Source organism: Lipomyces arxii, assembly GCF_038497795.1.
Source record: "Lipomyces arxii strain Phaff 12-163 unplaced genomic scaffold V1512scaffold_37, whole genome shotgun sequence".
NCBI classification, from domain to species: Eukaryota; Fungi; Ascomycota; class Lipomycetes; order Lipomycetales; family Lipomycetaceae; genus Lipomyces; species Lipomyces arxii.
In genome coordinates this window covers 17,600-42,368 of record NW_027117736.1, presented here as the reverse complement: position 1 = coordinate 42,368, position 24,769 = coordinate 17,600, and the positions used below count along the sequence as shown (strand labels likewise).

Below are 24,769 nucleotides of genomic sequence, written 5' to 3'. Positions count from 1 at the left end.
CTTGTACGCAAGGACTTCTGACTTTGAACCGGGCCTAGTTTTGATCGGTATCGATATGTTACAGTGTCGGATGTCTAGATGACTTTGGTCTACTGGTCCGGCACGCTATGTACTCGTCAATCAGTCTGCAGTATCAGATGTCTAGATGACCTTTGGTCTACTGGTCTGGTACTCTAATGCACTGTGGTTCTGTGGTCTCATGATGATTGAGGCTGACAATGGAGCTACAGAACTTCTTGGATACTAGCAGCATACTATCATGCACGAGTATAACAATAATCTGATTATCATTATGCTGTTTCACAAATGATAATTCACTAATTTGGCCGTCAGAATGAAAATGACAGACCGCTATTTGCTACTATGAGCTTATAACTGCTTTACTGCATTGTTTTTTACGTGCTAAGCTTCGTTAGGAGCTTCTGAGCTGAAAGTCTGATACTCTGTATATAAACACTCTAACTATTTGTTGTAATTAATTATAGTTTGCTGGCTGTGGAACCATACAATACGTTACTTTGATATAATAACTTCACTGTAGAGCTTACGAGAACTCCGCATGAGACTGAGCTAGATGGCTAGTCAGATTGCGAGAGAACTGCGCTATGTTAATTTAAATAAAGTTAGGCATAGATAGTATAGAGAGTTGCTCTGTGCAGTAGTAGCACCCAAATAAACCTAACATCTTAAGATTCGCAGTTCTGCTCAAAGATGGATCAATCATAACCGATAAAAGAGCAGTGACGAAGCTAGTCTTGGCAAAGAAAGAAAAAAAAATATCACTGAGCATTAGATCTAGTTTATTGTCTTAGAAATTCTTGCTATATACAAAAACATTAATTGGAATACTTCTTCTCAACACTTGTGCTATCGACAAACGATCCAGCTTCTTCCTCCACGTCGCGTGCGATAAGGATGTCATCATCAGGGTAGACCCCGCGATCAAGCATAGTCTTCTTTGCAGGCCAAAAGCTACAAATGAGCCAGTACGACAAACCTGCCGCACCAAATCCATAGAAGTATCCGAGGTCATACAAATGGATAGCTCCGGCACTGACGGAAACACGATTATTGACACTTGGCAAGAATCCAGGGAACAGTGGTACCCATCCAATAAAGAATGCGATCACTGAGCGCCAATTTGTTCCATACTTGCCATAACTGTAAATTCCATCCTTCTTGTAAAGTTCCCAAACATTGTACTTTCGCTTGTGAACGAGATAGAAGTCGAACACCAAAATACCACAAAGTGGGCCAAGCCAAACCGAGTAGCCGTTCATGAACGACAAAAACGCGGTGGCGCCAGTCAAAATGTTCCATGGCGTCAACGCCCATGCACCAATGAAAGCCACAATAAACTGACCACGCCGAATATTGACGTATTTTGGGAACATGCAGTTCAAATCATTAGCAGCTGAAATGGAATTAGCTGAAATATTAGCGCAGGCTTGAGCAAGATAGAACCCAAGACCGCAAAAAAAAGCAGCAGCGCGGCCTCCAGAAGAGGTCCAGTTATCAATAAACAACAACGGATCCCACAAGATTTGACCAAACAAGACCTTGGATCCGGCAGCACCGACAACACCGAAGAAAGCAATCAAAGTGGCGGTAAGTGGAAGTGCAATGGCCATAGTGTACGTATGCTTAGGAGAAATAGCATATCGAGTAAAATCAGGAGCGTTGACTGCAAGTGTAGCCCAGCCGCCCATGTTTGAATATACACCGGACATAAAGACCCATCCAAGAGTTGAGCCATGGACAGTGTTACCTTGGGTCCAGAGAGACTCAGCGCCAACTGACGCGTTCTTGACAGTCCAACCCATAATGCCAAATCCGATGATTGGAGTAACAATTGCCTTGATTGTGAACAAGAATCGAATTCGATGGATTGGCACGTAGTGAAGAGGAAGGATGGTGATGAAATACACGAGATATGAAATCATAAACTGAGTATTAATGTTTGCAGACTCAGGGAGAGTGTTGCGAACGTTGTGGAAAGACGGCCAGATCGCGTAGATCATGGATCGGACACATTCAGCGCCCGTATAGGTTGAAATACCGTACCAGAAAGTACCAACAACCATACGCATAAAAATCATAAGAATAGAAAAGTAATATCCAAATGATGCACGAGACTGAATAGTGAAGGAAATGTTGTACTTAGCACCAACATAACCGTTAACGGTAATGACAAGCGCAATCAAGATTTCAGATACGGCGACGTTCAGCAGAGCAATTCTCCACGACATACCAATCTGCATAAGCGCTGCGGCTTTACGCCATCCAGACGGTGTAAAATTATCAGAAATCCAGTAAGAAATATCTTTTTGCTGTCAGTCTTGTCAATCTACCTGCAGAAAACTATGAAGCTTACAATGCCACCAATTCCATATTCGCTGTTCAGACGGGACAGGATCAAGATCCTTGTTCGAGTCACCAGTATTCCCTTCAACCTCAAGACGTTTCGCAATACGACTCCACATACCGCCGTTGATTGATGTCGCAGAAGTTGAAAGTGTTTGTTCTTCGCCCATAGTCGGTTAAGTGCGCTAATTTGTACAACACAGAAGGAATTGAGACCCTTTTTAACCTCCGTCAACACCACAAAAAATTCATATCCAAACGAGATGCCCAAGATCAAAGATAAGGAAAACTTGAGAAAGGAAAGAGTAGAACATCATTGATAGATAAGCCCGGACTTGGCACCAGTTTTACCGCCACTCTATGTTATGTTATTGGCAATATCTGTTGAAATGTCCAAGCTGCGATTCAAGTTCAGAAGTACTAAAATCATTTCAGTATAGCGCAGTCTTTGCCGAATTCCTTATTTTCAAGTGATATTGAGGAGTAAGAGCACCAGCTGTAAGCAGCATATCGAGGTAGCTTACATACAAGGTTAAGGGTAAATTAGGCTTGGCCTCCACAGCTGGACTAGTGCGGCTCGGCGCCAACCCCACTGTCCAAATCTGGTTTAATCGTCAACTCATTGTCTCTTATCATGTTCGACTTGTTATCAATGGCACCCTGTGAAAAATTCCTGTCAGATTACCACAGATAACGGTCAAAGTAGTTGGTGACAAAAATCAATTGAAAAACTTAAAATTTTCATGGCGTTGCTAGTGCATGTGTCATTATTACAATTTCCCTTAATGTGACGCCCTGCGTTAACAACATCATCCTGCACTGTCAGGCATTTCCGTTGATGCCGAGGATTTATTTCACTAGATTGCTTCGCAAATTCTGTGCTAATGAATTTCTGTTCTAGTCATTTGATGTCACCTTCTCGTAAATGTTTTAACAGTGCCAAGCTCACTTATCCAATACGAGTGGGATCATGCTTCAGTCTCTCGCCCACTCACTAGTCATTCCACATGATGCAAGCCCCCAAAAGCCTCGATGACTTCGTCCTACGCCTTCAAGCCACCATACAAGTCTTCACTATAGTAGTCCTAAAACGAGGCGGTGTCGGCATATCACTAGTACCATCCCCATACACTAAGTTACTGAAATGTCATTTCACCGCCTGACTGCATTATAATACATCGCCTTAATTATGTACAAGTTGAGGAGTTCAGGCTAAACTTCCATCATGCTATCTTCTTCTTCGTCTTCTTCATCTTCGCCCTCTTCGTCGTCATCCAGATCGAAGACTAGAAACCGCTGACCATCATCAGCTAGCACACACCCCACCCTTCTACCTTTTCGTCCGTTCACAGCCATCGCGACAGGCTCAAAGCTTTCTCCAAACTCACGACATTGCGACCACACAGGTTCCATCGTATTTTTGGCCCGTGCCCAAATCTCGTCTGATGATACGCTTGTGTCTATTTCCTGCCCATATGCTAACAACTTCTGAAGTTCTAAAGAAGCCACTCTATGTGTTCCTTCAGCGGAAGTTGGATGCAACAGAAACATTATTTTCTCGTCATCGATAAACGATAATTGTCCCATCTTATATGAATTCATCGATAACAATACAACTTTGGTCAACTGCGACATGATCACCGCCGGATTTGCAGATATCTGAGTTGCCATCACAAGAACTAATAAGTCAGCAGAGTTCGAATCAAGAAATCGGTTATTATACTTTTATCAGACTTTTCAGATTTTGCAACAATCGCACATAACACAATGCTATTGTCCTAAATCGTAAGTACGCATTCGTAATCATTATCATATAACCTACAGACTGCAATATTCGGGCACCAATCTGGAGCTCATTCGCCTTGACATTACTTGCGACCAACATCGGCGCCCCAAATACAACATGAACCTTCATCGCGTCCGCGGCCGTCCGAAACGCCATAGCGCACGATTCTTTTAAACCGCCCACAATAGTACTTAAATGTTTGTCGCCATTGATCTGCTCGCAGTACTGGCGCATCGTGGGCTGACTCAGATATTGTGTCACATATGTCGCGACCTTGACTGTTTCGATTGGATTTTGAGGATCATCTGCAGCGCCTTCGTCATTTATAGCTTCATCCAGAACGTATTTAATCCAGTGTATAAAAGCCCGAAAATGCTCATATTCCTTATTCAGATCCCACAAGAGATCATGCCCAATCCCAATTAGCTTGCCAAATATATCGATTATGCTCGTAAACATTTCAGGATTTAATCCAAGGTGAACGCCGCGTTCACGCCTACCGCCAAATTAGTGTAATCTCTTGACAAACTTCAAATACCCGCTTACCATCTTGCGAGACCCCTGAGATGTGTTACCAGTACCATTGCACGCTCGCATGCCGGAATAAGATGCTCCAATATTAACTTCCGAATAGCCTCGTATCCTGTAACTGCAATCTTCCTCCAAGCCCGAATTCCCTGTCAATCAATACCAACCCCCATTTTCAATGCACGGTTACATACTCTGTCTGATAAATAATCATTAACCCATTTCTTGAATGAAGCGTCCGGCACACCCATTATAGCTGTTTCCAATAACTTCAACTGTATTGGACCTAAATCTGTTAGCATCAGTTTACTTCAGCATATATCGAGTTACCATCATCACCGGCAAAGCTCTCGTCTGCAGACTTCATAAATCTTTTCAAAGCATCATTCATTGCTTTCCAATCTGCCTCAATAGTACTAATGACATCTGAAATGTAAAGTAAGAGTGACTGGATCCGAAAAGAGATTGAAGAAATCATTGCGAGATCACTTCCAAACCTCCGAATGAAATGTAGTCGCATAGGAACTAGATATAACCCATGATCTTCAGAATCGACTAGAAATGCATGAAAAGACATGTCGTCGTTAGTTGTATGGCACAAAGGCTGCATGCGCTTTCTGGTTAGTTAAGCGACTGATTGCAATATGCAAACTCACTGAAAGTTTCTCTGGAAAAGGAATGTTGGATATTTCAAAGTGACCAAAAATATTAAAAGCCAAACAGCTATCGCTGCAGCCATTCACAAGCATATCAATTGCAAGTGCTTCTTCCGAAAACAAGTTGCTGTTGATCATACTGTCAAGAACAGTTTTTGAAGTGAATATGCTTTCACTATCTAGCGGTCAGATCTGTATCTATAACGCGGTCTATTTCACATACGGTGTAGAAGTATTTGGTAGTACGCTTAATTTGGGCAAACTAGAGGTAATGTCGATTTTTAGAATATTGTCAAACGGGCCAAGGTTTCGCAATTGACAAGCTTTGGAGTCTTCTGCGAACCAGCCAACACAAGATCCGCTATTATTAATTGCGATCTCGTGAATAATCCTGCCATTGTTCACATCGCACAGTCGTAGCAATCCATCTGAACAACTCACCGCAAGTATTTTGCCTGAACAGTTAGTCAACATCTTGCCCCCATCTCGATAGATCACCAACCGTCTGGTTTCCAGGCCAAATTTAAAATTCTACTTTTGCCGTCTTTTAAAGTAAACTTCCATACTAGCTGCCCACTCATCCTATACAACCATAGTGATCTTGGATCAGGCGAAACAGTTAGCAAGTCCATTGTTGGACACCAGCTAAACGCAGTACTTTGAACTGGTGTTTGGAAAGCTTTTTCGGACAGTACACGGAAAGACGGAGTGCGTCGATCCAAATCTGCTTCAGCCGCCATTTCAACTATTTTTCAATGCTATATATAACATTCAGTCGTTCTGGGTGCAATTTCGAGTTGAAGGACATGCGTTGCTTGCTATTATTCCACTGCGGCAAGGCGTAAACAAGTCGCGAATTACATAAACATATGCATAGCTAGTAGCTTATTTTCACCATAAATATTCAATTATTTGACACATATTTACATTTCGTGTGAGATTTGAGACGTCTTGGGTATCGCCAAATAGCCCAACACATTAAAGTCGTTCAGTTTACTTGCTCATTAATCGATTTACGCGGAGTTTTTACTAAAATACATTGGCGTTGCATCAGATTTATCTGCATATTTTTGGCTCACATTTCAGTCTCTTTTGGTCGTTTTTGTCTCGAAATTTGAACTTCCTCGAATCGAATAGCGCATCTCAAGTTGACTATGTTAAAGCAGCCTGCCAGTTTAGCTGTATCTGATGGCTCTGGTGCTGCTAATGACAATACAGCACTATCCTCAAGCAAAGGTAGGCTGAATCGCTAAAGTCGACCGAAGCATGATACTGATTGTTGGATAGCATCATTACCTCCGACAATAAACCCAGGAAAACAATCACAGACTCTGTGTCGAAACATATTAATACATGGTTTTTGCAAGTACGAGAATGCAGGATGCATATTTCGACACGACACGGTAGGTTGATCACGTAATACTAGCCGCTGTTGAATCATGTTGACAGCATTATAGCCCGGATCTAAACTTGCACCAAAAGCTGAACTGTTAGTTGACGATATTTTATGCTCAAAGTGGATGTCATGTATTAATGTTTATACTGCAGCCCAAAGAAGAGGCTCAATGTCGAATCGCCTTCTTTCATGCCAGGATCAAGCGCTACTGCATCTACAACAGCAACGACTAAAGGGTCGCCATTGTCGGCACATGCTGCAGATTCGGCCATCTTTATTCCAAGAAGTATGGTAGGTCGTAGTTTTGTTTGTAAATCTAACGAAATAGTGTCTACTTCAGTCACGCCGACACCAATTGTCACAAAAAAGTTCGTACAGCTGCTTTCTTGACTGATCACAGTGCTAATTTAATCAGCTCTAGCTTCAACAGTTCAGCTGGGGATATGTATGCATCAAAGCAGAGTGTCAGCAACCAATACCCACAGTCTTTCAATTCTATGACACCTATAGCGTCTCCATTGATGGATCAGGCGAGCTTTATCGAACACTACAAGAATATGAGCTAATTGCGAGATTAGATTCAGCAACCAATCGCAACACCTACATACGACTACAACCAGATGACACCATACTCACAGCCAACGCCAGACATGTATTACCAACAGGCTCAGCCTATGCATTATCAACCTGTAAGTTGTCTATATTAGTGCAGACTGTTGAAGATAGTGCTAACAGTGAGTTTCAAGTTGAATTATCATTTGTATGCCGAGATGCCACCTCACAAAGTACACCTTCTACCATATCAGAAGACAGTTCAGGGATTCTTTCTGTCTGATAACCTGCGAGAAGAGTTGCAGCGAAAGGAGGAAGCTTCTTTACAAGTTTTGCCAAGTATGTTGCTACTCTGTAGGCTAGTTTAAACGTTCAATAACGTAGCAGATTCGGCTCTCCCAGAAGCATTAGATGTTTACTACACACTTGTACCTTTAGACACTAACGCGGAGCGGAGTAGCAGAACGTTTGGATACTCGACTTGGGTTTACAAGGCCTTTTCAAAAACTGATGGGATTGCGTACGCTCTTCGGCGACTTGAAGGTTTCAGACTTAGAGATGAAAAGTCCATTGCGTCTGTTCAACAGTGGAGACAATTGTCAAACGCCAATGTTGTGACTCTGTTTGAGGCGTTCACAACAAGAGCTTTTGGTGATAACTCTGTCATATTTGTCTATGACTACCACCCACTGTCAAGCACTCTGTTTGACGTTCATTTTGGACCAAGTGCTAGATATACTGTTCGCAGTGTAAATGGGCAGCCAACATCGGCTGTTCCTGAGCAAGTTCTGTGGAGTTATCTTGTACAACTGTCGTCAGCTTTGCAATCGATCCATTCTGCTAATTTGGCTGCTCGAGTTTGGGATCCAACAAAAATTATTTTGACGTCAAAGATGAGGATTCGACTCGGCGCGGTGGGTATAATGGACGTCGTATGCGGTCTCAACAATATGAATGGACAACCGGAATCAATGGCACAGCTCCAACAGGAAGACATGTATAGTCTTGGCCGACTTATTCTAAGCATTGCGTGTAGCAATCAATCTGTTGGTCCTAACACGAATGTAGCACAGGGAGTGTTGGTGAAGAGCATTGAATATGTTGGACGGTTATACTCAATTGGGTTGAAAAATGCGCTAATCTATCTTCTGAGTGGAAAGATGACCAATAATACCGATCCTGAGCACGCACGATCTAAGTTAATAGCTATTGACGAGTTCATTCGACTGATATCGCCATCTTATCAGCAGAACTTCAATAGTTCGCTACATTTTCAAGACAGTTTAGAATCAGAACTGGCGAAGGAAGTGGAGAACGGGCGGCTAGTAAGGCTGATGTGTAAGTTCAACTTCATAAACGAGCGGCCAGAGTATGATCATGACAATGCGTGGTCAGAAACAGGCGACCGGTATTTGCTCAAACTGTTTAGAGACTACGTGTTTCATCAGAATGACGAAAATGGACACCCTGTGGTAGACCTCGGGCATGTTCTGCGATGTTTAAACAAGCTTGACGCCGGAGTGGACGAAAAGATTATGCTGGTGTCTCGTGATGAGCAGAGCTGCTTGATTGTGTCATACAAAGAATTGAAGAACTGCGTGGACGCAGTGTTTAGAGATCTCAGTCGCCATAGCAGCTGAGTGAATAGCGCGAGTTTTGTTGGTCTCGAATGGCCTGCAATGCAGAGACGATAGTAAGGGGTATGATTGACGGCTGTAGAATACTGTAACACTAGGCAGGCAAATACCACACGGCATGGTCTTAAATATAGTAAGGTTTGGTCATTAAATTTTTTTTGCAGCTATTTGCTTTTTTTTATCTTCTATCGTACATTATGACTCACACGCCTATCTAAATTTTATACTACTTCATGTTGTATGAACGGGTTAGCAATTTCTTCACTGCCATCGACTGGGGCAATGAGAAGTAGCAGAGGTCCACGAACGACAACGAGTCCTAAAGGACGTGTCTGATCTTCTGGCGCTTTTCCTTCTTCCTCAACTTCACCTGTATATTGTTAATTATATGCTCAAAAATGCCATACAACACGTACCTCTGAGATGTTCAACAACTTCGTCCAAAACCAAGTTCATCAATTGATCGTATCCTTTCAATATTCCAGTCACTGATTTTGAGCATGCTTTCATTGAAAATCAGATGCTACAGCTTACCTTCTCTTCCTCCAGCAAATTTAACCATAATTTCCCGATCCTGATACTTTGCAAGATCAAGAATTGCTTCCTTTTTTGGTCTATCATTTTGGTTATTGTGGCCGTGCTGTCTCTGTCCTCCTCTGTTTCCGCCTCTGTTTGGCCGGTCTTGATGCTGGAAAGTCAAGCTCATTATTGATGGCTATATGGACAGTATTTGATGTCTTTTTTAATCTCAGAATCGCTTCCAATAAAGCTTCAACGTGGTTTTCTACTTGAAACGAATGAGATCAGATCCAAATTCTATGTTGCTGTTTGTTCTTCATTGTGTTGTCATGACATAATTGCTTCTTACAATTGTACACACTTACATTTTACGCTTAAAGTTTTAATTCTAACAGACACATACACATTTAAACCCAAACGCGCGCGTTACAGTCTGCTTTGTTTACACGGTTTATTTTTTTCTCCAACCTTCAACTGAAAACCACACGAGTCTACTGAGGGCATGAACTTCTCCACGGCAAAATCGACTGCTGAACTATATTGAACTTCCACTCTCACGATACCACAACATCCAATTCTTCATCAGTTCACTCGATTTAGTCTGCTTAACTCTTTCGGGCTTTCCGTAACATATTCATTTGTTCTTCCTGTAAATACTCGTCATACACAATGAATATCGGTTCTGTCTTGGAGGCAGCTCTCATGAGCCCTGGTAAGTGAACTCGGCTGGATTTTTTTTACAGAATTAGCAAATGAGCAACTGCTTACATTAATACTAGACCCAAAGGCCAGACAAGAGGCAGAAGCCCAGCTGGAGCTCGCAGCGAAAGAACATTTCGTACGCAGTATGCAATCTATGCAATATCGGCTAACCGGACATGTAGGCTCCATATTTGCATATGCTCATGTCTGCGCTAGCAGATGAGTCTATGAAAACCGAAGTCAGGGTTCTTGCCGGAATTGCACTTAAAAATCAACTGGTAGCTAAAGTACGTCAATCCGATCTTCGAATTCGGATGCCATATATGATTTGAGATGACCCATCTTACTAACCTGCAATAACAGGACTTGAAAACAAAATCGCTTCAATCGGCGCGATGGGTTGCACTTGAATTAGAGTTAAAAGCACAGATCAAACAGAGTGTAAGTTTATTATTGATTCTGTCCGTCTGAAAATTGTTTGACACTGGGTTAGTCCTTACGAGCACTTTTTTCGACTGACGATCGGGTAGCTAACGCAGCTGCTCAATTGGTGGCCGCAATTGCTGATATCGAACTTCCGCGTAATGAATGGTCTGATCTGATGGTAGTCCTGGTTGAAAACACAAAGGAGAATCAGCCAGTGAATGTAAAGCGAGCATCTTTGCTCGCAATCGGGTACATTTGTGAAACTGCGGATCCTACTAATTCAGGTGTCGCTGCTCAGGCAAACGGAATTTTGACTGCCATCGTTCAAGGTGCACGATCACAGGAGCCTTCGATAGTAGTCCGACAGACCGCCATTAATGCACTGGTTATGTCTTTAGAGTTCATTAGTGATAACTTTGAACGAGAAGGTGAACGAAATTACATCATGCAGGTGGTTTGCGAAGCCACTCAGGCTCCGGACAAAGACCTTCAGGCGTCGGCTTTTGGCGCTCTTGCCCGTATTATGAGTCTGTACTACTCATATATGCAGCTGTATATGGAAAAGGCACTATATGGATTGACAGTGGAAGGCATGAAGAATCAGAACGATGAGGTTGCGTGCATGGCTGTCGAGTTTTGGAGTACTGTATGCGAAGAAGAAATTCAAATTGCACTTCAGCAATCCGAATACTATGAAGAAGAAGAGATTGTTGATCGGACTAGTTTTGATTTTGCCAAGTATGCCATCAATGAAGTTTTGCCTACGTTGCTCGAACTTCTCACTCGACAGGAAGAATATGCCGCTGACGACGATTGGAATGCGTCTATGGCAGCAGCAGCTTGCTTGCAGCTGTTTGCTGAAGACACTGGGTCTGCTGTTGTAAACTTAACACTACAGTTTGTTGAGGTCAACATACAGCAACAGGACTGGAGAAAACGGGAAGCTGCAGTTATGGCATTTGGCTCAATTCTTGAAGGACCCGATCACGGTACACTGGCGCATGTCATCGGTCAGGCTCTTCCACCAATGCTGAATTTGATGAGCGACTCTGTGCTTCAGGTCAAGGACACTGTTGCTTGGTGTCTTGGCCGTATCGCGGATTTAGTCATTGAGGGCATCAATAAGGAAACACACTTGCCTGCTATTATGAAAGCGTTGATTGTCGGTTTTCAGGATCATCCCAAGGTCTTGACTAACTGCTGTTGGACGTTGATTAATCTTACTGAGCAACTGGGGCAAGATGGTCAGTTTGCTGAAACCACAGCAATTTCTCCGTACTATGAGGTCCTTTTGAAGGGTCTCCTTGATGCTAGCTTGCGCACGAACGCAGATCCAGCGGCGCGTACGCCAACTTACGAAGCTATTGGAGTTTTGGTGTCATTTTGCGCAGCCGATACTTTACCGTTAGTTGCGAACCTGTCGGCTGTGATTGTTGAAAGACTTGAGCAATCACTCGTTGCACAAACACAGCTTGTAGGAAGTGATGATCGATCGAATCTTGAAGAGCTGCAAATCAGCTTGTTAAGCGTACTGACGAATATCGTTCGGCGAGTATCACCGTCAGACCGTGCATCACTGGATAGACTGATGACTCTATTGGTTAGCATGCTACAGCAGAAACTGCCCAATTCGCTCATTGAAGAAGACATTTTTATCGCTATTGGCTCTGTTGCGGGTGCAGCTCAGGAACAATTTAGTGTCTATTTGGAAGTTTTTGTTCCATTTTTGACAAAGGCACTAGAGGATGCAGAGTCCCCAACATGCAACACAGCTGTCGGTTTGGTCGCTGATTTGGCTGTTGCACTCGGTGCACAGATTGAGCCTTACTGCGACATGTTCATGAACATATTTCTTTCAAATCTTCAGAATGCTGATGTGCGACGAGATGTCAAGGTTAGCATTTTGTCATGCTTTGGTGACATTGCGTCTGCAATCGGACCGGTATTTGAGAAGTACTTGACTGTAGTGATGCAGGTCTTGGTCCAGGCGTCGAGTCTGCGAAAGGAGGCTGACTCGCCATACGATATTGTTGAATACATTGAGCAGTTACGGCAAGCCATTCTAGATGCATACGCAGGAATTGTGCAGGGACTACACGATCGGCGTATGTTTGAGTTTTTTGTATTATTCCAGTCATTTCGATTAACAGCTTTTAGCCGATTCGTTGCTGCCCTACGTCCAGCCTATCTTTGGATTTTTGGCTGCCGTGTCAACCAACTCGATGATGCTCCGGTCCGAATCTGCAGTCCGGTCGATCGTGGGATTAATTGGAGACATTGCAAACATCTACAAAGACGGCCGAGTCAAGAATTTCTACCGGGAAGAATGGATCACGGATCTTATTCGCAAGGCCCGGTCGGATCGGTCGTTTTCCGCTGCATTAAAGGAGACCGCGAAGTGGGCGCGCGAGCAACAAAAGCATCAAGTTACTTTGTGATTTTGACCAATTTAGACGGCAACTGTCACACATGTTTGTTATATTTCTCCCTTTACTTAGTTTCATATATCATATTTCTTCGTTGGATAAAGCAATCATTCAGTAAATATCCGGGTTTTATTCACCTATTCTCGAAGTTGGTCTAGGTGTACGTTGATAGCTAATTAGCAGTTTGATTTTACCATAGAAATTCCGTAGTTGGTGTTTACACAATACCAGGGTTTTGTAATCATTGTACCCCAACCCCGTTAAATCAATGACGTTGCGGTGCGAGCTTATACAATATTGATTTAAGCAAGCCGTGATTTTGCTGTTCATTTCACAGCAAACTACGTGATGGACTACCTCAATCCTGCTCAGATTGAATCTCTTCAGCAATTTGTCACAGTCACGAGCTGGCCGGAAAATGACGTTGAGGGCGCGGTGCAAATGCTAACGGTGTGTCAATGGAATGTCGAGGTACGTTTGAGCATGTCTTGATCTCGCAACGCATGCGTAGGGTGTGGCCGTTTTGCTTGTGCGTGCTGACTGTGGAATTGTAGCTTGCGTTGACTAGATACTTTGACGAGGGCCCATTACGCCCGGCCCCGAACGCTCCACCACCACGACCTCCAACCCCACTTCCAATCGTGGCACCCCGACTGCCGACTCCAACTCCTCGCACGTTTGCCGCGCAGCCGTCGTTCTTCACGAGCGCAGTCACGTCGATTATTCTGTTTCCTTTGTCTGTCATCACAAAAATCGCACATAGCGCGTACTACATCTTTGCGGTTCTGTTCCCGTTCCTGCCTCGGCTGACTGGAGTGTACCCTGCGAATCTTGGTGCAGCGCGGTCTGAGCGGCGGTCGGTTAATCCTAGAGACACTGCTGCGCGGTTTATTCGCAATTTCGAGGAAGAAGTTGGACAGACTGACGTGCTGCCGTTTTTTGAGGGTGGGTACACACAGGCGCTTGATCTGGCGAAGAAGGAGCTGCGGTTTTTGATTGTGCTACTGCAGAGTGATGAACATGACGATACGCCGAAGTTTAATAAGGAGGTGCTTGCAGATCCTGACGTAGTGAATTTTATTAAAGAGTATAATATTATAATATGGGGTGGAAACGTGAAAGAGTCGGAGGGATATCAAGGTGAGAGTGTTTTACTACAAAATATCAAAGCTGACGACGACAGTGTCAAACGCGCTTTCATGCACAAGATATCCTTTCATGGCAGTGATTGCATACACATCTGCCACAAACAGTCACCCATCAGCAATGTCAATACATGCCCGGCTACAAGGGTACATGTCTCCCGCCTCACTCATTGCGAACTTGTCCACTGTCATGACTCGCCACGAGCCCGCTCTGAGCAGGCTCCGGGCAGAGCGTCAGGAGCAGGAGAGCTCGCGTGCCATCCGTGCGGCTCAAGACTCGGCGTACGAGGCATCACTGTCTGCTGATCGCGAGCGCGAGCAGCAGCAAGCCGAGCTGGACCGGATAGAACGCGAGCGGGTGGCGGAGTTTGAGAGGATTGAGCAGGCAAAGTTGGACGCCGTGCTGCGGAAAGAAAGGTACAGGCAATGGAGGGCCGCTGAACTGAGAGCGAAGATGATTGAGTTCACTACTGAGCCGCCAGCCGGGACCAAGATTGCACGGATCAGCATCAGGATGAAGAACGGCGAGCGGCTGGTGACGAGGTTTTTGGCAGAGAGCCAGACGGTGGAAGACATTTACTCTTTTGTTGAGTGTTTTGACATTTTACATCCTGCTGCAGCAGATGACGGTCCTTCCGAGCGCTCGTTAGCGGAATCGACGGTCGAGATAAGCTCGGGCGCGGCAGACACGGCAGCGCCTAGTAAGCCAGAAAATTACGAGCACAGTTACAAATTCAATCTGGTGTCACCGATGCCACGGTTCGTACTCCCGGTCGATAGCGAGAAACTGATTGTGGATGAAAAAACACTGTGGCCGAATGGAAACTTGATTGTTGAAGAGATTGAAGAGTTTGACGAAGAAGGTGAACCGAGTGCATGATCATAGATCGCGATAGTGTCTATGGTTGGCTTTCAAATAAAACTATAGACTGTTTAATAAAAAAGCGAGCATTCCTATTTACATGAAAAAAGTATTTGAACGCACCAAAAACAATGCCAAAATGATAAGCAATGTAGATCAAACAAATCGCGCCAAGTGAGAATACAACAAAACATCCCCAATAAAGAAAGTAAAGCAAAAACGAAACAATTGAAGCAAAGTGTTTTACAGCTCCGGTGCACCTGGAGGCAGTAGTTCGACCTCTTCCGCATCGGCATCAGCCTCGTCAATAGCTTCACCATCGACCCTGCTTCCGAGTCCGTCTGCAGCCCTTTGCAAGAACGGCGTCTCTTCTGTAATAGATTGTCGACGGTCGATTTCGCTCTCGTCATCTTCTAAAAACTCGCCTTCTTCGCCGCTCACAATGACGCTTCTGCCATTGTTTGCGAACGAAGAGCTGAAACTTTTCTTCTTGTTGTCAGCACCAGACTGGATCCAACGCTGCTTAAACTGCCTGCTGAATCGACGACTGCTGTCGTGGTGAATGATCCAAAACCAGAACCCACCTATCATGAAAAAGCCAATGATACCGACCGCGGCACCGAGTGCGACCAGAACTCCGTGCGACTGAAAGTAACCACCCGGTAGACGGATGTGGGGAAGAATTGTCAAAGCGGGAAGTACACGATCAATGACATAGACCTCGCTTCCGGATGTAGTCACTCCACTGGACAACACACGAATCGGCTGCAAGCTCTCAATTCCGGGATTGCTAACTATCCGTAACATGTAGAGATTTTCGTCAACGGTGGAAACAATAGAGGCATGGAAACCAGGCACAATTGAGTCATACACACCAGATCCTTCGAAGAAAGAGCTTGAAAATACATTTTGTCTCTTGAAGACATGCAGGCCAAGCAGGCTAGACAGATTCAAAGTATCATATGTCACATTCGCAAGCGACATCACCGCATCAGCAGGAGCCAGAATAATGTATTGTCTGTCATCAGCCAAAACGGTCTCAGCAAGCGAGACCCATTCGAGCAAGTCAACAAAAGTATTAACATCTTCTACGTCCAAAAGGTCACGTGCAGTGACGGTTATGGACTTTGGCATAGGAAGAGACGAGAGACCGTGAAGAACACCGCCCTCATACAACACATCAGGCGAGGTCAGTGACACGATGGATTGCGCAACGTCGCCATCAAGTAATAGTGAGTCTTTATTCTCAGTTGCAGCAATCGAAATTGTGGTGCCTGCAACCGTTTGGTATGTGACTGCATCTTGGCCGAATGAAGAAGAATACAGAGGTTCAGTGAGCATCAAATGGTAAAACAAGGTCTGAAGTAACTTCGGAGAGCTAGTCAAGTACTTTCCTACGCTACCCAGTTTGGCCCAAGCGTCGTCGTCGGGAACAAGTAACGTAGCACCCTGAATGGCATGATCAGCAAAAAGACCAAGCGATTCAAACAAATCAAAAGTCTTGTGAGCTCCAAAAACAGAGCCGAGAGCTTCTTTCAGAACGGGTGGTAACGAGAATGCACGATCGATAGGAATAATGACCGTGTTGCCGACTTTGACCGGTGCACTCACGACTCGAGACATGTCGTTGATGAGAATGTTGCCGTTGCCATGCACAGTAATACTGATGTGCTGTTTGTGTCCATTAAGCGCAGGCAATTGGAGTTTACTCTGCAACGTGGTGGAATGATCAAAGTCGAGGTAATTACCTTCAACAAAGTGATACATCAATCCATGAAGCGACAGCGGTATATCTCCACCGGTAGTATCAACAGGCGCAAAAATGGTCTGCATTGTATGAGTATCATCGACGTAGGCACTAAAGTCATGAAACAACAACTCGTCCGCAAATGTGGTCGCGTTTAAGCCATAAAGATACTTTCGCGGCGTAAATTGAAAAAAGGTTCTTGGCTTTAACAAGGAAGGCACAACGTGAATCACACCATTCTGAAAGATAACATCGTGCTCAACAGTGGTAATAACGTCATTAACTAAAATTCCGTCTGAAACAGCTCGCAACTTTACCGGCTCACCGGACATAGATGGTACTGTAAATGTTAGTGTGCGAAAACAAAGATGCAAGGGAACGTACCATATGTGCCTTGGCCCGTTGTATCGTTTTGACGATAGACATTTGAATACAGAAAATGGGCACCTAAGAATCGCAAACGGTCATCATGACCAGCTTCAGATAACAGATATGCCAGTTCAACGTCATTCAGTAGTAAAAATGCACTATCCAGTGGTACCAAAAGTGTTGCAGTATCTTGTGCTCTATTAAGAAGATAGCAAATCATTGGATGCCTAAGAATTAATTGAGAAAACAGTCTAGTTGGGCCATATTGCGAAGCCAAAGAAATTGAAGGACAGAGTGTGTTTGGAATTGGGACAATGTTATCAATAACGTGTATAACTCCATTGTCTGCCATCCAGTCATGTCGGATTACATTCGCAGCCCCGTATCCAAGAACGAGTCTATTTCCAACAGCATTCATAGGCTCGCCATCTGCGGCACGAAGCAATTCGACATTCATTGCCAGAGGAGTGCCAGGCGATGCAGGAGATTTGTAGTGAGAGAAGTAAACAGACTCCGATTCCTTGAGATCTGTGGAGACAATTGGATCTGTGATGATGAGATACTGTAAAAGCTCTGGCAGATCAGGGATATCAGACGGTAGACTGTCCAGCACTTTGTTCGTAGGAGCAAAGAAAGTGATATTTCTGCCCATATTTAACACAGGAATTAGACCAGTTCTTTGCAGTGCTCTAATCAGACTTGTAAATTCTCCGGAGGAAGACAGTAAGTCAACAATTGACACTGATGCTAGTGCCGGACTTGCCAGCAATGCAATTAACAGGCATATTGAATTAACAACTGATATAATCATCATCTCTTCACCGTATAACTTTTTCAAGAAAAGTGCAAGATATCCTGAAGTCCACTGTGTGGAGAAGGTGACGAGAAGTTGAGTCGAACGTAAATAAGAGCGGGATAAGCTGTCGGGATTTTAATATGTGACGCCTTAATTGGAAAGACAGGGTTGTATTAGTGGCTGTGTGAACAAGTTTATTGAGGCTTTAAAAATAAGGTTTGATAGTGGCTATTGCATTTTTCGTGTTTTAAAATTTATGTAAAAATGTCTTAAATCAGAGTTTACTTTGACTGTGTGAGACGAACAGACGCGTACTTAATTGTTCATGAATTAAGTAATGGTGATTGATTTACCTTGAACTGACTTAGACTTTGGGAATGTAAGAACTGCTTGAAGCAATGATCGACATTTAAGTCATCACATAACGACGATTATAGCAAAAGCCATATTTAATTTCATGCATTCATTGCGTAAAAACGGTATTCTTATTTTCCCGATTTTGTTGACTCAAATTTAGCGCTTTCATTTAAAAGACCAATTCAATGCAAGGGCCGACTTTTATTCAATTCAAAACAGTGACAAATACAAATAATAGAGTGAACTGTTATACTGATCCCGGAAAGACACATTCTTGTTGCATAACTTTGTTTACGATTCATTTTGCTCTGTATATACTAAAGTAACGAATGTCATTAGATGGTCTCGCTTCGATGCTTTTAGATCCCTATAATGCTCCAGATCCCGTTAGAGAGCTCATTGAAGACATAATTCAACCATGTACTAATAAAGCGCGCCTCTGTCTTTGTATTTAAAAAAACACACATTATTTTCTGCACGTGTTTCTTGAATACGATCTCCAAATTCGAAATCCGGATGGACCCTGAACACCTAAGACAAGTTAATTAATTTACCTACTACGGGTTAGGCTGATCCACAAAGTACAGCTCGAATTTAGATAAGGTTCGTACGTTAAAACACAATTAAAGTTGTGCCACGCTTTAGAATTATGGTGGGGAAAAACTTTAGTACTACGACAATAATATAATTTTTTGTTTTGAACCTCTTCACTAATAAAATGTCCGCCAAATCAAGAATCGTGCCATTGCTTATTGATGGCAAAAAAATAGTAATGAGTAATAGCGCATATGATATTCCTGTGTTTTCTTCTGCTCGTCAGCCTAATATCAAAGATCGACAACCTCTTCATTATGCTCAAGGTGCTACCTTAGAGCATATTAATGAAGCATTAGAATCATCGGCTGCTGCTTTTCAGAAATGGAAGCGTGTACTTCCAATTGAGCGAAGACAAATATTGTTGAACGCTGCAAATGTATGTCTATATGCGATTCACTAAAGCAAGAGCAAATGTTGACAATATAGTTACTCAAGCGGAAACGCAACGATGGAATTGAGATCCAAATGCTTGAGTGCAGTCCGGATGTAAGTCGTGTACCAGTTAAATGTACTGTGCTGACGGATGAGAAAAATTTTGCTGCTAAAATGTACGATGATGCAATTTTGCATCTCACTGAAGCTGCCAGTCTGGTCACTTCTGTCAAAGGCACCGTACCAATCTCAGAAACCAGCAACGTTTTGCCTTTCGTGTTTAGAGAACCAATTGGTCCGGTATTAGGCATTGCTCCGTGGAATGCGGCACCTGTACTGGCCATGAGAAGTTTTGGATTACCAATTGCTGCCGGGTGTACATCGATCTTCAAGGTGACTCGATCCCATGCCGTGTATGACCAAGAATAACAAATTTTCAGACTTCAGAGTTTTCTCCAGCATCGCAATTTTTTGTCGCTGAAGCTCTAATTGATGCAGGCCTACCTGACGGCGTTCTCAACGTTCTACACATTCGGCCAGAAGACGCAGCAGAATACGTGCGAGCATTGATTGCCAGTCGTCATGTTCGAAAAGTAAACTTCACTGGATCTAATGTCACTGGTCGAAAAATTGCAGTGGCGGCAGCAGAGCACTTCAAGCCTACGCTACTTGAGCTCGGCGGCAAGGCTGCGTCGGTCGTATGCGAGGACGCCAACCTTGAAAAAGCTGTCAGTCAGATTATTGTTGGCGCATGGCTTAATCAAGGCCAGATCTGCATGAGCACCGAGCGCGTCTTCGTGCACAAGTCTGTCTATGGAAAGTTTATAGAGTTACTGAAAGCCGCTGCAAGCAATCTGAGCCCTGTATTTGGCGGCTATCCCCAAATCGCACCCCACTATGCGGATCGAGTCAATACCATGATTGCAGAAGCTATTGACAACGGTGCTACTCTACTTTACGGGCAGAAGGAAAAGTTGAACGACGCTACCTTATCTCCTACGATCTTGACTGATGTTGATCCCAATTCTCCAATCTATGCAGAAGAAACGTTCGGACCTACAATGATTGTTATTTTAACTGGGTCGGATTTGGAAGCAGTCGAGCTAGTGAACGAGAGCAGGTACGGCCTGACTGCTAGTGTTTGGACCGAAAACATTGTCAAAGGCTTTTCTCTGGCTCGCGACATTGAATCAGGCGCAGTGCACATCAATGGCATGGTAAGTTGTTCAAACGTATATTCACCACTTATTAACAAAATATTTAGACTGTACATGATCAGTCGACTTTACCTCATGGCGGCGTCAAAGATAGCGGGTATGGTAGATTTGGATCCAATTGGGGTTTGGATGAGTTTACAGTCACCAAGACTGTAACGATTTCTGGATTTGACGGCAACTAATGTACCTCGGGCTGGTTCTGTAGGTTTGGTGCATAATTTTCGTTTAGCTATATATAAAGTAATACCTGTTCTCATCTTGCATTCTATTGAGTAGCACAGTAACTAAAATATTAAGGTTTACGTACCCTAACCGGATGTGTACAGCAGCGCTATTGTACAATTTATGACAGAACTATCTTGCGACGTTGCATTTCTGCCAGCCGCGCCGCAAGAAAAAATTCAAATCTCAAAACTCTTCTCTACCGCATCTAATTAAATCAAAGAGTTGTCAAAGGATGAAGCCGACACGAGCAGAAAAAATTTTAGAGCGTTCGCTTCGACTGGTTGAGGACGATAATAATGAGCTTGGCGCAGAGTCGGACGACAGTTTTCTGGCCGAGGACGACCAAAGAGGCGATGAGGTTGGAGCTGGTTCTGAAAGTGAGGAGGATAGAGAGCTTGATATTGCTGCTGAGATTTTTGCTGGCGAGTCTAGTGCCGATGAGGACGACGACAAGAATGAAGATGAAGACGAAGAGGGAGAGGAGGAAGAAGAAGACGACGCAATGAAACAACTGAAGCGGGCAATTTCGACAGCAAGCAATATACCTGTTGAAGAGGAGGTTAGAATTAAAAATCGACGACAGCTCGGACTTTTGATTCCGCGCAAGTCAGCAGTGGCGGACGGAGACAATGTTGGACATGTGCGAAAGAAAATCACAATGGACGATCTGCGACAGAGCACGTCGACTGCGCTCGGCGCACGCTCGCTCGCGCGACTCGACGAACTTGAGAAGCGCGCGAAGGGAAAATCCGAGGTCGTCAAGAGTCGACTTGGACGTCGGCTGGAAGTGCGGGTTGATCGTGCAGCCGCGTACGAGATTGCGAAGGAGAATGTTGCAAAGTGGGAGGAGACAGTGAAACGGAATCGCGAGGCGGAACATTTGGAATTTCCGTTGCAAGCTGCTGCTGTGCCTTCGGCAGACGCTGCTGGACTAGATGATGAGGACGAGATGCAAGGAGAGCAGTTTATGAACGCTTTAGAAGGCCGGGAGCTGACCTTCGACGAAGTCAAGCAGCGACGGCTTGACTTACGGCGGATGCGCGAGCTCATGTTCCGCGAGGAGATGAAGGCCAAGCGGGTGAAGAAGATTAAGAGCAAAACGTATCACAAAATTCAGAAACGTGCGAGAGAACGCGCACAGCAGGTCGCGGCGCAGCTTGATGAGGACAGCGACGCTGAAAAAGACGGTGACGATTACGACAAGTTGGTTCAGCGGGCACGTGAGCGAATGGACTTACGACATAAGAATAAGAGCAAGTGGGCGCGCGATGTGAAGCGGATGAGTTTGAATAAGGACAAGAACGCGCGAGGCGAGCTCGAGGAGATGTTACGGCGGGGTGAAGAGTTGACGCGAAAGATTGATGGAGATAACGAGTACAGCAGTGAAGATGACGCTGTTGCGAACCTCCTTGACGATGAGGTCGAAGAGGAAGAACAGCCAAAGGGTGTCATGGCTATGAAGTTCATGAAGGAAGCTGACGGCCGGATAAGGAAGCAGAACCAGGAGGCGCTTAGGGAATTGCAGCAGTTGGAAAACGGCGAAGAAGTCACGACAGAAGAGCAGCCAGTAGATTCGTCTTTAAAAGTCATGAACGACGGCAGACGGAAGTACGCACCTGGTACAGCCGAGTCGAAATCTGCGCTGCGAGTTGTGATGGAAGAGTCTGATCAGATTGATAGCGCGCTGGCTCCGCTTGCAAAGAAGTTTTCGACCATCACAACCGCTATGGCCGGCGGGTCTAGCACGTCGTCTGCGAAAAAACTTGAGCCAAGGTCGAAGGAGACTTCAAACCCATGGATACAGGACGTCGATCCGGGCAGTGTCACCAAGGGCAAATCTCTCTTGAGTCTGTCGAAGGACAGCACACAAGAGGCCAAGTCGGAAGCCAAGCTGAAACGCGCGAAACGAAAAAGCAAGGCTGCTCAGAAGGCTGCTACTGGAGAGACTGGCGATGTCAAAATTGATTTGAACGAAATACTTCAAGTCCATGACGTGCACGATGATGCAGCCGGTGATGATGGCTTAGACGAGGCGGTGCCTGATTCTGCAGTCAAGATGCTTTACAACGGTGGCCGCCGGGCCAAGCTGAGCGAGTTTCAGCAGCGTGAACTTGTGAGGCGGGCGTTTGCTGGCGACGATGTTGTTCGTGAGTTTGCAGAAGAAAAGCAGCGCGTGGTCGAGGATGAGGGTGACAAGGAAATTGACATGACTCTTCCTGGATGGGTATGTGTTCTACGTCGTTTAAATGTCTCGATACTAATCTATACAGGGTTCATGGACAGGCAAAGGGGTACGCAAACAAGGCGATGCAAAGAAATTTGTCAAGAAGATTGAAGGGGTTGCGGCAGACAAGCGAAAGGACTCAAAGCTTAAGAACGTGATCATCAATGAAAAGGCCGCAAAGAAGAGCGCGAAGTATACGGCAAGCCAAGTCCCATTCCCGTACGAGACGCGAGAACAATACGAGCGTGCACTGAGGATGCCGATTGGGAAAGAATGGAGTACGCAGACCACGCTGCAAAGGATGACCAAGCCGAAGATCATCGTCAAGCCCGGTGTCGTTGTTGAACCCCTGACCAATCCGTTTTCGTCCTGAACGTAAACACAGCGTCAAAACGTTTTTATGTTGCATTTTTTGGACGAGTTGGAATATGCAGGCATTATTTGGTTGTACATATTTTATATTGGATATAATTCGCATCTCATAAAACCTTGTTAGTGATGCCCGATTTCGCCAATGTCTCAACTTTAAAGTTCAGGGGTAGTTCCTGGTTCGTCTGAGACCAAGGGCATAATGAAAATCTACTAATTCTGTAGATCATGTCATTCGTATTATCTGTAAATGTAATAGCCAGTTTGATGACAGTCGATGTAAACAGACTATAGTTGCAAGGAACGGCTGCGGTAGACTGCAGTGCGGTAATTGACGAACAGACTTCATATTTAAACTAAACTTCATCTTGCGCCGTTTACGATCCCTTGGTCGCTGCACTATTCATTTACTACGCAAAATGCCAATCGAGTATATCATCCCGAACGTAAGTATTTAATGATCGCAATACATTGGTTATCTAAGCATGGCAGGCGTTTCTCACACCACACTGCGTGCTAGGTGAAGGGCCGACGTACCTAAGCTCGACCGATGAGTTGTACTATCTCGACATTCCGCGACAGTACGTGAGCCGTGTTTCTCTTTCTGACTGCACTGTTGTGTCCGAATCTATTGCCTCGTTTAACACGCCTGATGCGCCTGCAATTGAGGCGTTTAAGACCTGGACCGAAGGCACAGCTTCGATCGAGACGACAAAGTACCCTGAACCGATTGGCGTGTTATGTTTGGTCAAGTCATCGCCTAAACAGTTTCTCGTTGGTGCTCGGCATGGGTTTGCGATTGCTACGTTTGGGGTGCCTGAGTTGAAGTACAAGGTCGACGTGTACACTGAAGACGCCGAAAAGCACGCGATCATGCGATTCAACGACGGCAACGTCGACCCGGCAGGCCGGTTTTTGGCAGGCACGATGGTGGAAGAAGACGGGTACAGACCGCCGATTGGGACGCTGTACAGGCTCGAAGTTGACGGCACTTGCGCTCCTGTTCTCGAGAACTGCCAAATCCCGAACGGTCTGTGCTGGTCTGCGGACACAAAGACCATGTTCCACTCTGACTCGCCGTCCAAGACGGTCTGGGCCTATGACTACGATGTCGCGACAGGGACACCATCTAACAAGCGTGCGCTTGTCAAAATTGAAGGTGAGGGAATGGTGCCCGACGGTATGACCATCTCAGCCCAAGGCGATCTCTTCATCGCGGTCTGGGGAGGCGCCAAGGTCGTGCAGCATGACTCGATGACCGGCGAGTGCAAGGCGATATACCACCTGCCGGGTAAGAAAATCACTTGCCCTGTGTTTGGTGGTAAGGATCTGGATGAGCTATTTGTGACTTCGGCGGCGATGAATGACAGTCTTGAGCATGTGTGGACTGAAGCAGACGGGGAGGCTGATTTAGGAGGAGAAATCTTTAGATTTAAGGTGCCTGGACATAGTGGAGTGCCTCGAGGCGTATGGGAGGGGGAGCTGTAGACGTAATTA

General features: G+C 44.8%; 10 protein-coding genes across 10 annotated transcripts; 6 read left to right on the top strand and 4 right to left on the bottom strand.

Annotated features, from left to right (window-relative positions):
• Window positions 1–760: 760 nt before the first annotated feature.
• V1512DRAFT_278473 (permease for cytosine/purines, uracil, thiamine, allantoin-domain-containing protein) lies at window positions 761–2,960 on the bottom strand. The gene is made up of 2 exons (XM_066917967.1): window positions 2,375–2,960; window positions 761–2,323 (listed from the first exon to the last, which is right to left on the bottom strand). The coding sequence occupies exons 1-2, from the start codon at window positions 2,532–2,534 to the stop codon at window positions 837–839; spliced, it is 1,647 nt and encodes a 548-aa protein (XP_066769104.1). The 5' UTR covers window positions 2,535–2,960; the 3' UTR covers window positions 761–836.
• A 616-nt stretch (window positions 2,961–3,576) lies between these two features.
• On the bottom strand, window positions 3,577–5,966 carry V1512DRAFT_255477 (anaphase-promoting complex, cyclosome, subunit 4-domain-containing protein; the record flags this gene model as incomplete). Its single annotated transcript, XM_066914806.1, has 9 exons — window positions 3,577–4,043; window positions 4,088–4,142; window positions 4,187–4,646; window positions 4,697–4,827; window positions 4,873–4,970; window positions 5,009–5,291; window positions 5,335–5,509; window positions 5,558–5,789; window positions 5,837–5,966. The coding sequence occupies 9 exons, from the start codon at window positions 5,964–5,966 to the stop codon at window positions 3,577–3,579; spliced, it is 2,031 nt and encodes a 676-aa protein (XP_066769103.1).
• A 522-nt stretch (window positions 5,967–6,488) lies between these two features.
• On the top strand, window positions 6,489–9,031 carry V1512DRAFT_282109 (uncharacterized protein; the record flags this gene model as incomplete). Its single annotated transcript, XM_066918006.1, has 9 exons — window positions 6,489–6,570; window positions 6,622–6,737; window positions 6,792–6,823; window positions 6,883–7,016; window positions 7,059–7,098; window positions 7,146–7,260; window positions 7,309–7,419; window positions 7,477–7,621; window positions 7,670–9,031. 9 exons carry the CDS (start codon window positions 6,489–6,491, stop codon window positions 8,920–8,922), a joined length of 2,028 nt encoding a protein of 675 aa, XP_066769102.1. The 3' UTR covers window positions 8,923–9,031.
• A 40-nt stretch (window positions 9,032–9,071) lies between these two features.
• V1512DRAFT_268489 (uncharacterized protein) lies at window positions 9,072–9,750 on the bottom strand. The gene is made up of 3 exons (XM_066917490.1): window positions 9,454–9,750; window positions 9,336–9,407; window positions 9,072–9,289 (listed from the first exon to the last, which is right to left on the bottom strand). Exons 1-3 carry the CDS (start codon window positions 9,623–9,625, stop codon window positions 9,141–9,143), a joined length of 393 nt encoding a protein of 130 aa, XP_066769101.1. The 5' UTR covers window positions 9,626–9,750; the 3' UTR covers window positions 9,072–9,140.
• A 357-nt stretch (window positions 9,751–10,107) lies between these two features.
• Window positions 10,108–13,004, top strand: V1512DRAFT_213452 (armadillo-type protein; the record flags this gene model as incomplete). Its single annotated transcript, XM_066913597.1, has 6 exons — window positions 10,108–10,150; window positions 10,218–10,276; window positions 10,323–10,427; window positions 10,504–10,581; window positions 10,634–12,671; window positions 12,724–13,004. The coding sequence occupies 6 exons, from the start codon at window positions 10,108–10,110 to the stop codon at window positions 13,002–13,004; spliced, it is 2,604 nt and encodes an 867-aa protein (XP_066769100.1).
• Window positions 13,005–13,277: 273 nt separating this feature from the next.
• Window positions 13,278–15,104, top strand: V1512DRAFT_278468 (uncharacterized protein). The gene is made up of 3 exons (XM_066917966.1): window positions 13,278–13,463; window positions 13,547–14,132; window positions 14,176–15,104. Exons 1-3 carry the CDS (start codon window positions 13,341–13,343, stop codon window positions 15,015–15,017), a joined length of 1,551 nt encoding a protein of 516 aa, XP_066769099.1. The 5' UTR covers window positions 13,278–13,340; the 3' UTR covers window positions 15,018–15,104.
• On the bottom strand, window positions 15,064–18,150 carry V1512DRAFT_230982 (FAS1 domain-containing protein). Its single transcript, XM_066913971.1, has 2 exons — window positions 17,131–18,150; window positions 15,064–17,086 (listed from the first exon to the last, which is right to left on the bottom strand). The coding sequence occupies exons 1-2, from the start codon at window positions 17,927–17,929 to the stop codon at window positions 15,243–15,245; spliced, it is 2,643 nt and encodes an 880-aa protein (XP_066769098.1). The 5' UTR covers window positions 17,930–18,150; the 3' UTR covers window positions 15,064–15,242.
• An 890-nt stretch (window positions 18,151–19,040) lies between these two features.
• Window positions 19,041–20,636, top strand: V1512DRAFT_250153 (vanillin dehydrogenase; the record flags this gene model as incomplete). Its single annotated transcript, XM_066914649.1, has 5 exons — window positions 19,041–19,241; window positions 19,292–19,351; window positions 19,394–19,630; window positions 19,678–20,454; window positions 20,502–20,636. The coding sequence occupies 5 exons, from the start codon at window positions 19,041–19,043 to the stop codon at window positions 20,634–20,636; spliced, it is 1,410 nt and encodes a 469-aa protein (XP_066769097.1).
• A 545-nt stretch (window positions 20,637–21,181) lies between these two features.
• V1512DRAFT_213433 (Utp14 protein-domain-containing protein) lies at window positions 21,182–23,276 on the top strand (the record flags this gene model as incomplete). The annotated part of the gene is made up of 2 exons (XM_066913596.1): window positions 21,182–22,903; window positions 22,950–23,276. The coding sequence occupies 2 exons, from the start codon at window positions 21,182–21,184 to the stop codon at window positions 23,274–23,276; spliced, it is 2,049 nt and encodes a 682-aa protein (XP_066769096.1).
• Window positions 23,277–23,691: 415 nt separating this feature from the next.
• V1512DRAFT_250151 (uncharacterized protein) lies at window positions 23,692–24,760 on the top strand (the record flags this gene model as incomplete). The annotated part of the gene is made up of 2 exons (XM_066914648.1): window positions 23,692–23,718; window positions 23,765–24,760. 2 exons carry the CDS (start codon window positions 23,692–23,694, stop codon window positions 24,758–24,760), a joined length of 1,023 nt encoding a protein of 340 aa, XP_066769095.1.
• Between the last annotated feature and the right edge of the window lie 9 nt (window positions 24,761–24,769).